Genomic DNA, 11015 nt, shown 5'->3' on the forward strand with positions numbered 1-11015 from the left:
AAAATTTTATTACCAAAAAATGTTACCAGTTCTTGCCACCGCGATTCTAATTCAGCTATGAAGAATTGTGCAAATTCTGGCATTGCATATTTCACGGGGCAATAATTTGTTACCAGCTTATGAGATGGTGACAAAATTTACCGGATACAAGAGTACACAGAATGCGAAAAGGGTTTCAAAATTAACAGGAACTTTAATTACCGGTTACAAACTTTTTATTACCAGCGCAGAATAGACCTGTAAATCGTCGGCCGAAGAAGTTTGTATGCAGTGTGCAGGGGCTCTTAAATATTTGAATCATGACCAAAGCGAATGTATGAATGCGGCTTGCAAGGCGAATTAATATAAGGTGATAGCAGGAGTACAAAAACAAAAATTTACATGTGTTTTGTTATTGCTTTATTGCTCATTATCGACGATTTCGACAGCATCCATATAGCATGTGATCGATAAAGCAGTAGTTGTATCTAACCGGAGCTTCTACCTCCGATTTGTGCTAATCAGACATTGAACAACCGGCCCTAAGAATGTGTGTAGAAATTCAAACAAAATTTTTCATTTTGATATCAGAAGCCGTGCGGCGAAACACATACACAAAATCAGCTGAGCTAGTAACACCACCTCATGGACGAAAGACACAAGATCACGTAAGAACAAGAGAGTGAAAAAAGTAGATTTTTTAGCGGGTTCTACGCCATCTTGTTTCACTGGAAAACGACCGAAAAGTAAACAAAGCAAAAAAAACAACGAAAACCAAAATTAGCCAAAATTATTGTCAGACACTTTAAGCGCACAATTTATGTAAAATGATGCAATAAAATGCTTAAAAATGTGTTGTCATGTTGAATTAACTCTTCTTTACTTAAAATAAAGTGTAAAATAGTGGTGCTTGTGATGTAAACAAACGCTCAGCTGACGAACCCGCTTTTTTCTCAAAACCAGTTACAAATACAACGTCGCGTTCTTTTTGGTTTATGACACCACCTTATATAACTGCCCTTCTCCACAGGATAAAGTTTATATCTTGATACATATGTTAGAATATAAATAGCCAATGGAGACCGCTCATTACTCTTCAAGAGCAATATATAGGCCTGCTCAAACAGGCGCGGTGCGGTACAGCGCGGTATAATCCCGTACGATACGCGGTAACGATATACGCAAAGGCACTCAAACAGGCGCGGTGCGGTATAGTAAGAAACATTGTTGCCATGTGACGAGCTCAAATTAACGGCATTCTACGCATTCCTCTTTCTAAATTTATATATTATAAATCCGATTTTCGCAATGGATAGCTCAAGCTCTGAGGACGAATTATTGCTATTAGCAGTAGAGCTGGGCTTTCTAGTTCATTCCAGAGATTTAGTTCTTTTGTTCTTTTTTTAATGAACGAACAAGTTGTTCTTTTTGTTCATTAGTTCTTTTTTTTGTTGTAAGCAACTTTGTTCATTGTCATTGTTGAACAATCTCGTGCCTACGAAACAGGTGTACAGAATAAATCAAGGCCGTGTATAACATACATATTTAGGGTATTCACAAGACGTGTTAACCGTCGTGAAATCTTAAGCTTAACATTTTTTTAATGTAAAATAATGATTAAAATGGTTTTAGAGGATTTTTAACTACACCGAAATGTTTTTTAACTGACAAAAAATTATAAATAGCCCACCTAAAACCATTTTAACCGTTGTTTTACATACAAAAATGTTAAGCTTAAGATTTCACGACGGTTAACACGTCTTGTGAATCCCTTAATTGTGCATTTATATTTTATAATAAAAAGCAATTTCAGTAAAATTGCATTTTGTTATTTGAGCGAAAGTTAAGATGCATATACATATTTGTATGTATGTATCATTGACCTTCAACATTCTTAAAAGTCCCGAAAAAGTTTGAAAGGTCTCTTAAATATCTCGAAACGTCACTAAAATATTCCAATGTATAATTTTGAATTAAAATTTTTAAATTTAATTAATGTAATTGTATTACAAAACATGTTTTTAATAAATTTAAAGATGAAATTTTTTTACATATTGTTATGTAAAAAACGTCAGGTGTGTCAACTTTTCAGGCAATAAAACGGATCTTCTGTCGGTAATAATTTGCCCTGCTACTGAAAAAATCCTCTCGCAAGGTACAGAAGTTGCAACAATACAGAGACGTTTCAAAACATAGGCATATAAGCGAGGATATATCTTTTTCCGCTCACACCACCACTTGAGTGGATCATCTCTTCTATTTAAATATTCCTCGTTTAAATACTTATCAACTTCTCGTGTTGCTGCCACAATGGTATTCATCGAACTTGTTACCAAAAGGAATTCAGAGTCGTACTCGTCCCAAATGCTTCGCCTCGGCTGAAAATTGTTTACGTTCTGTTGAAATGTCTCAACTTCTTCAACCCTGGCACTTTCTGCTGGTTGTATTACTGTTAACTTTTTTTTGAATTGCTCTATTGCGCTTTTGTATGCATACTCATTTTTGAAACCACGCCCTTTAAATCGAGGGTCGAGTATTGTACTTTCTGCATATAAAATATTATTTTCAATTTTAGAAAAACGTGTCATCATCTCTGTTTGTAGCACTTTTAAAACACCCCTAACGTCTTCTGAGTTGGCAACCTTTCCTGCTATGAATTTTTGCAGCATTTTGCAAAATATAGTGACCTGTAGGGATAATTTTTTTTTACTATTAGCATACATACATATGTACATATATTGTCTCTAAGTCTTACAACCTTGGAAAGAGTAACGTTCTGCTCAGCGGACAACTCGGTACTCACTTCATAAAATGGCTTCAATACGGGTACTATTTCTTCTATTATAGCCCACTCCTGGTGAGTCATACAAAGGTCAGGCTTAAGACGTGACAGAACTACATTTAAGGCATCTTTAACCTTTAATAGACGATCAAACATCTCATATGTTGAGTTCCATCGCGTTTGCACATCAATTTTTAATTTTAATTCAGGCATATTTAATTGTTTTTGTGTTTCCATTAGTTTTTGTAACCCATTAGCGCTTCGATGAAAAAACTCAGCAATCGCTTTTGATTTTATTTTAATACTGTCTAGTTGTTGCAATCCTTTTTGAACTATTAAATTAAGTGTGTGTGCGAAACATGGGACTGAACGCCATTGTCCTATCTTTATTGCTCCAATAATATTTGCTGCATTATCTGACACAACTGCTGTAATTTTATTAGAAATTTCCCACTCATCCATTATTTTTCTCAGTGTTGCACACAGGTTGTCACTGGTATGACGCTCCGCATTTTCGATACAAGCTATAAGGTGAGATTTTAATATACCTTTTTCAGGTTCTACGAAATGTGCGGTTACTGCAATATAACTTTGATTGGCCCTCGATGTCCATGCATCTGTGCTCAAGCACACAGCACTTGCCAAACGTATCTCTTCGTGTAGTTTCGCCTTTAGTTCATTATAAACGTTTGGCAAAAGCGAGTTTGACAAACTTTTGCGCGTAGGAAGCTTGTATCCTGGGCAATGAGTGATCATTTCAATTAGATTTTTAAACTCGGAATCTTCTACAATGCTAAGCGCATGATTGCCTTTTCCTACCATTTTAAGAACCTGACGGTCAATTAGCTCTACTTTTCGAGTTGGAGGTGGTCGTCGGATAAAATTACTAATTATTTGTTGGCCCGCAATAGATACTAATCCTGTAGTTGATGTTGGCTGCTGTGTTTCCAACGACGATATCTCTTGCCGAACGACGGCTAAGGTGACTGTTGGGTGCTTCACCTTCAAATGCCGAGCAAGATTGCTTTGCGACCCACCTGCTATGCTTAATGTAGCCTTACAATACACGCATTTCCCACTCTTGCCGCCTTCACCTACAATAAAATGGTTCCATAGCTCGGAACGCTTTCTTTTTTCAGCCATAAGAAAAATTTTGTAGGAACAATAAAATGTTGAGTATTGGTGAGAAATTTTCAAGATAACAGTAGTTTGAAAGCGAAAACAAGTGTTGCCGTAAGTTTATTTTACGGCTAATAAATTAAATGGCAGTGTAGCCAGAAATAACCTTAGCAATGATCATTGCTGGCAGGGGATTTATTTGCTAAATAACAATTGTAGCGCCCTGGTAACACTCTTAACCAAGTCTTTATTCATCGACATTCATGATTCTTGAACAAGAAGAACGAAAAGAGCGACATAGACAAAAAGAACTAGAAGAACGAAGATCAAAGATTTAGTTCACTAGTTCAGTTAAAAGACCCGGTCAATTGAACAAGTTCAGAACGAAACGACCCAACTCTAATTAGCAGCACTTCTCGATGAAGAAAACAGAAGGTATGAATATGCCTATATCGTTGTTTTATCCTGCAAAGTTCTTAATTTATGTATATGTTTTAGAAAAAGATGGGTTCACGAAATAAATTTGAGAAGAGAAGAAGATGGTGAATTTTCCAGCCTGATGCCCCAACTGCGTAACCACGAGGAAAGATTTTATAAATATTTCCGCATGCTCCCTGAATGCTTTGATGAAATACTAAATTTAATAAGGACTGATATTACAAAGCAACACACAAATTGGAGGGAGCCAATATCTGCAGAAGAGCGGTTAATGATAGCCTTAAGGTAATAAGTTTATTTAAAAATAAGTTTACAGGTGATTAAAAAATATGAGTCATTTAATCTTCGAAGTTTGAAAAATAAGCAGCTAGTGAATCCTGTGTGTAACTTTCTGTTGAATTGCTTTCTGTTTGCGGGCAACTTTCTTTTTCGTTTTGCTCTACCAAATGATCAATCTCATGTCGCATTATAATTTTGGCGAATTCATGTTTTACTTCCATTTGCCGCTTTAGGGAAAAAGTTTTTATTGTCTTAGAATAGCCAAGAAATATGTGATCGGTGCCATCTAGATCCGTGCGGCTGCGCTTATTTTTTATATGACCAATTATATCTTCAACAGCAGACTGTGAAGTGCTTCCACGTTTTCGCACAGAAGTTGTGGATGGTGTTGAGCTGCAACTCGGTTCTTCATCTAATATTTCTTCTTCGGTCGGAATTTCATGAATATTGCTCACTGTTGAAGCAAAAGAAAGAAATGGCTTAAAATACTGCATATGCGTTGCCCATTGCCAAGTTTTATATCGCTGTGCGCTTTGACCGGTTTTTTTGCTGCAATCCTTAAGTGCTTTGCATAGGAGTCTCTCAAATTTTTCCACTTTTTTTCACAGTATCAACTGAAAGTAAAAACATGTTTATTTTCAGATTTTTATCGACTAAGGACAGCTTTTCTACAATTGGACACAGTTTCAGAGTCGGATTCACTACCGTTAGCGCAATCGTGGAAGAAGTTTGCGAAGCAATTTGGTTACGTATGCAGCCCATTTACATGCCTCAGCCAACAGAAGCCATATGGAAAAATTCAGCAGAGCAATTTTACGAAGCATGGCAGTTCCCAAATTGCACAGGAAGTATCGATGGGAAGCATGTTACAATAAAGTGCCCAAAAAATACTGGTTCGCAACACTTCTGCTACCTAAAACAATTTTCGGTGGTTCTTTTAGCTATTGTTGGAGCTGACTTTAAGTTTTTATGTGTCGACATAGGAGGTTATGGCAAAAATAGCGATGGAGGCATTTTTGAAAACTCCAGCATGGGAAAAGGTTTGAAACCGGAAATTTTTGCATTCCGGAAAGTAAACCTCTACCTGAAGAAACTGAACCGACTCCGTTCGTTTTAGTTGGGGATGAAGCGTTTGCTTTAAAGACCTATCTCATGAAACCTTTTCCAAGATGAAACATCTACAACACAAGATTTTTTTTATTGCGCACAAAAATAATAGGTAATGATTTATACTAGAGATGGGCACGGGCCTAAATTTTCAGGCCCGGCCCGGCACGAGTGTAAAATCAACTTTCAAAAACACGCACAAGCCCGCACGTTAAGAATTTTAGTGGGGCCCGGCCCGGCCCGGCACGACTTTTATTGTATGTATACATATGTACATAATTTTAATTTTGTGTTTATGTCCATATGTATATTTACTTAAGCGAATCAATATTTTACATCAAAGATTTTTATAATATATTTTCTGTGAAGTAGAAAAAGTGGAAGGTATTTTATGTACAGATATGTATGTAAACAAAACTACTAAGTATCATATATTTTCTATCGGTTTCCAAATATTTCTTTTTTTGCTTTTCTCTTATCAAAGAGTTTTAAATATGTACTATTTTTTTTTTGTATAAAACCAAAAGCTCGTCTAAATTTTTAGTATTAGCAACGGGCTTTTTCGTGCCTTTTCGTGCTTTTATGAAATTTTACTGAACGCCCAGGCCCGCACGAGTTCGTGCTGACAGCAAATATTCCAGCCCGTACCCGTCTCTATTTTATACACAACACGTTAAATTACTGACTTACATTCTTCGTTCAGTTCATCACCTAATGTTTTCCAAATTTCATCTTTTTTTGTATATTTTTATATTCAGGATGTTTTAAATCGTATGAAATTGGATAGCATTTTACCAGCTCAATTAAACGCTCCATTTTGAACGTTTTGCGAAAGAATTTAAAATTCCAGTAAATTTATCGTTCATATTTCTGAGCAACATTGCCAGATTATATTTTTTAACAAACGAAAAAGTTCAACTTTATTTTATTTATTTTGTGAGAAGTAAAACCAAAGAATATCACATTTATGCCAACAAATGTATTACGAGCACTTTTAAACTCATGTTTTTTATAATGAAAAAGGTAGAATTTATAATCTATAGCACTTTTGTAGATAAAATATGTGGTAGAACTCTAGCTCTAAATTATATCTTATATCTTCTTATACCACGCGGTGAACGCTGCATGCTGCGGTAGAATTCTGTACCACACTTCCAATACCGCGTCTGTTTGAGTGCTCCCATATACCGCCATGGTATTTGATACCGCATATCGTACGGGATTATACCGCACCGTGCCGCATCGCGCCTGTTTGACCAGGCCTTTAATCAGAGCTTATATCTTGCCATCTATTGCCGGCAATTTGGTAGTTTGAGAGCTACATGTTCATTTGCATGAAAACTTCGTGGCGGCAACATTATTGATATTTTAATATAAAAGCAGATAATGAACTGTTTTCGGTTAAAATATTTGTTATTACGTAATTGGATGTAAAATAGCCTATTTTCTAAATTTTTTAAGTGATTAAATCCGGCAAAAATACGTTTTAGAAGCTATCTCACAGATGCCTATATCAAGATATAAAAAGCCCACACAAATATTGCCACTGATATAATTTATATCTAGCCACCAAAATGACAGCTGGACAGCAATAAATTTTATCCTATGGAGACGGCCAGTAAATTCGCCTTGGCGGCTTGCTTTTCCCTTTCAGACACGTCAAGTCTTGCTTTCAAGTCTGTTCGTTCGTTAGTGATGGCGGGGGGAAGAGAGGGGAGGAGTACAGATACCTACGTACCGTCAATTCGTTTCAAGTTTTCTTGTTCTCTTTTGATCTTTTCGTTGCTTCCCATTTAAAGATCCGAGGACTTGAATTCAATAAAACTTGACGCGTGTGGAAGCAAAGAGAAAACACAAAAGAGAATGCGATAGAAATTGCTTTCAAGACTTGACGTGTTTGAAAGGGGACTTAGCTGTCAATTGTCGGTGTCGATTTCCAAACCAATTTCCTGCAGGCCGTCTTTGTTTATTATTTTTTATAACTAGATAGGTCGGGCAGCATAATGATTATTTTTTCTACTTGTTTTCTATTTATGTAAATTATTTATTTCTTACAGCTTGGTTTGCATATTGTTTAAAAGGATGTCGATTTACATAATTTGCTTAACAACAAGTGGAGGTCTACCAGTGTTTACTCGCAAAAAAGGGGACTGCGATAATGTAAGTTAAAATAATGATCCTTTTTTGCATTTATTGGTAAATTGATCTTTTCAGTTGCCCTTTTCTACTGTGGCTTCACTAAATGGTTTTCATATGTTCTTCAAATCACTGGGTATAACCCTGCAAGTAACATATTCTGAGGATTGGACTTATGTTTGGCGAGATTTCCACAATGCTGTCACGTTGATAGTTTGTGCCCGTTCAATGTCTGAAGCGGTCCTGCAGTCACTAGCCGACGTAGTGTTTGGTGCAATTGCACTATTTGTTAATTATAAGGAGCTTGTTGATTTAACTTTGTTGGATCGGATGAAGAAGGAGGCAAGAAATTATGTGCCATTAGTAGATGCGGCATTAGAAGCGTGCACAACGCGCATATTAGGATTTACCGACTGTATACTATCAACGGAAAATCAACAATTGGCGCAGCGACTAAACGATTTTAGTGACCTTTGCGGTTCGCTTTTCTGCTGCCTTGTCGTTGGAAATAACGTAGCAGTGGGTACAGAAGGCTGGTGGGATTTGGATCCAATAGATCGTGAATTACTTTTATTATTACTAAATTCGTCGAGTACTATACAGAATGATGTCCCTGTGTATTTACCAAAACGAGATTCAACGGTGAGCAATTTTTGATTGATGATGGATTAATATAGTGTGTAATTTTCTATTTCTAATCAAAAAAGTTGGCATATCGTTTCGTAAGTATTCCATTAGCGCCAAGTAGTATCATTTGTGTTATATGTGGAGCAGGTCCGAGTTTTCGCGATTTGCGGACTATGTCACAGGATGTGTTTGGCGAAAGTCAATTGCAGAACGTTGAGCGATGTATGCCACGCAGTTTACCAGAGCAATTAGATATCGATCAGTGTGTTCTGTCTATTATAGTTGCTAATACAAACGCAAAAAAATGTGTTTTTTCTCGTAATTTAAACCAAAATTCAGGAGGAAAAAGAGTATTAGGGGGCGGCCTTTTGCGTGTAGATTTAATAAAAAAGATCTTTGATCAAACTCTGCAATATAACAAAGTACTAAATGAAGACTGTAAAATTGTACAACTGCGAACGCGACATATGGAGCCACTGGATCAGTATTGGTGTTTGGATTACCATAAATGTTATGCTCATTATGATCAGCATGGAAATACTATTTTCATCCTCTTTATATCATCTATACCAACACCTGCAATGAGGTATTAGTTTTTATAACGAATTTCCACGTGTACTCAATACTCGCACGTAAGGGTATTCCACAATAGAGAAAGTCTGCCTATGCAGAACTGTCACAGTTACTTCAATGTTTAAAGTAGAAAAAATAAATATTAAAAAAAGGTCTTCGTTGGATTCTTGTTGACAACTATCGGCGTTGTTTACAACTAGGTCGGTTTCTGTCCGGACTCGACCCCAATATTCCCAATGAGTTTCCGTTATGTGGAGATTCCCCGCACAACACCAACCACCTGTTCGCATGCCAGCAATCCCACTCAACTAAAACCCCTCTCCCTTTGGTTTGGCCCTATTGAAATTGCCCGTTTTCAGGGCCTACCGTAAGTTGAGCTTCGCGACAATGATTGAAGGATGAACCAAAATACGCAGGGTTAAGTAGTGCCGCAACAATAACAACAACAATAACAACAACAACAACTAAATATCCCACGTTCCCACCAGGGTTGTTGCGAATATTTTTCCTAAATAAAAGTCCTTTCCGCATAATGAACAAACCCCCTGTCCAAATTAAACAAATTTGGTATCATATGAAAGAGGACTGAAATACCTGTTAATAGCCGGCATGCGGAAAGACCCCTCACGACTCGAAACATCTCTTCGCATGCCCGGAAAACCCCACGACCCTAACGGCTACGTTCCTGTGGACCGACCCAATTGAGGCTGCATGCTTCTTGGGGCTGCCGTTAGTGGAGCTCGACGACAACGACTGAGATATCAGCCGATCTGGGCGGGGTTGTTGTAGCCGCTATAAAAACAACAACAACGACCTCTATTTATATTTTTTTTATAATTTAATACTAAAGAAATGCATATACCTGACACAAGATTTGTTTTACGGTAAATAATTAACATTTTTTATTGAAATATTTTTCAATATACGGCTTTCTTCGCTTTCATTTGATACCAAACTTGTTTAATTTGGATAATCGGTTTGTTTATTATCCGGAAAGAACTTTTATTTCGGAATAATATTCGCAACAACCCTGGGCTCGAAACGCAACAAACGATATCGTACTATTCGTCACGTAAAAACACATTTTTCGGATGATGACATACGTAAACATACTCTTTGTCCCATTCAGCTTATACTGCCTGACGTATCACGTCATTTTCTTTCGTATCGTTTTCGATCCGTGAACGGATGTTACGATTCGAGCCCTGGTTCCCACCACGACAGTCGGGTCTACGTACCCGGAACGACCCAGACTTATATCTGGCCAAGGACTGCCATTCCAGCAACACACCCCAAAAACTTTCGGGAATCTGTACGCTGTTACAATAATAACAACAACACACAATATTCACCACTCCCCGGTAGTCGGAACTTGATCCTTGCAAGCTGTACACTTTTTAGTTGTCGGAGTTTGTAGCAAAACAACCATTTTAAATGGAATATTTCTGGTTACGCAGTGTAATGAATAGGTCTATAAAGAAAGAGGGTGGGGTTTAGTACCGCTCACAACTATTTCGGGCTATTCCGTCCAAATGGGTGGCCCGATCCAAAAAAAAATTTCACACACTTGTAGTCAAGGGTCTTCGCAATATTTTAACACTCACTTTTGTAAATTTTGGTTACTAATTTATTTACAAATTGGGTTTGAAATATGCCCTTTTTTGTAAAATTCGGAAATTAGCGTACATTTATCACTCCTATTCTGCTTAAATTAGCCACTTTACCAATATATTTTTGTATTCCCCTTCACTTTACACTTTACTTGATTTGTTATAACTTGCTTTACGACTTTAATATTAACCAATTCATCACAATTCATTAAATAAAAACACCTTCAAAATCACGCGTCTGACTTTAGTTGCATATGCAAATTAAATGGCGGAGTTCAGCTGTCAAACTCCAAAATATGCAAAAGAATGAGAGACAAAAGAAGATAGGATATAACCCAGAAGCATTAAAAATATACAAAGGTGTT

At 36.9% G+C, this 11015-nt stretch overlaps 2 protein-coding genes across 5 annotated transcripts; one reads left to right on the forward strand and one right to left on the reverse strand.

Annotated features, from left to right (window-relative positions):
- Positions 1-2452: 2452 nt before the first annotated feature.
- Positions 2453-3583, reverse strand: LOC118752388 (zinc finger BED domain-containing protein 1-like). The gene is made up of 2 exons (XM_036487278.1): positions 2735-3583; positions 2453-2524 (listed from the first exon to the last, which is right to left on the reverse strand). Exons 1-2 carry the CDS (start codon positions 3581-3583, stop codon positions 2453-2455), a joined length of 921 nt encoding a protein of 306 aa, XP_036343171.1.
- Positions 3584-4135: 552 nt separating this feature from the next.
- On the forward strand, positions 4136-9474 carry LOC118752387 (protein fuzzy homolog). 4 transcript variants are annotated; one of them, XM_036487275.1, is made up of 6 exons: positions 4136-4315; positions 4379-4603; positions 5240-5490; positions 7762-7864; positions 7919-8482; positions 8548-9474. In XM_036487275.1, the coding sequence occupies exons 3-6, from the start codon at positions 5387-5389 to the stop codon at positions 9058-9060; spliced, it is 1284 nt and encodes a 427-aa protein (XP_036343168.1). In that variant the 5' UTR covers positions 4136-4315; positions 4379-4603; positions 5240-5386; the 3' UTR covers positions 9061-9474. The 4 variants fall into 4 exon arrangements, with proteins under 4 accessions (XP_036343168.1, XP_036343167.1, XP_036343169.1 ...); XM_036487274.1 differs by lacking the exon at positions 5240-5490 and having other exon boundaries at positions 4137-4315; positions 8548-9473; XM_036487276.1 differs by lacking the exons at positions 4136-4315; positions 4379-4603; positions 5240-5490 and adding an exon at positions 5500-5816.
- The last annotated feature ends 1541 nt before the right edge of the window (positions 9475-11015 follow it).

Source organism: Rhagoletis pomonella, unplaced genomic scaffold, assembly GCF_013731165.1.
Source record: "Rhagoletis pomonella isolate Grant_MI unplaced genomic scaffold, Rhpom_1.0 Rhpom_scaffold_01451, whole genome shotgun sequence".
NCBI classification, from domain to species: Eukaryota; Metazoa; Arthropoda; class Insecta; order Diptera; family Tephritidae; genus Rhagoletis; species Rhagoletis pomonella.

What these genes read in the sequence shown, in the direction of transcription:
- LOC118752388 (XM_036487278.1), bottom strand. Translation starts at nt 3,583, where the DNA reads ATGGTAGGAAAAGGCAATCATGCGCTTAGCATTGTAGAAGATTCCGAG. An exon ending in ACGTTACTCTTTCCAAGGTT is followed by an intron (nt 2,525 to 2,734) that starts GTAAGACTTAGA and finishes TTTTATATGCAG; the next exon opens with AAAGTACAATACTCGACCCT.
- LOC118752387 (XM_036487274.1), top strand. Translation starts at nt 4,440, where the DNA reads ATGCCCCAACTGCGTAACCACGAGGAAAGATTTTATAAATATTTCCGC. An exon ending in CGGTTAATGATAGCCTTAAG is followed by an intron (nt 4,604 to 7,761) that starts GTAATAAGTTTA and finishes TATTTCTTACAG; the next exon opens with CTTGGTTTGCATATTGTTTA. An exon ending in AAAAAGGGGACTGCGATAAT is followed by an intron (nt 7,865 to 7,918) that starts GTAAGTTAAAAT and finishes TGATCTTTTCAG; the next exon opens with TTGCCCTTTTCTACTGTGGC.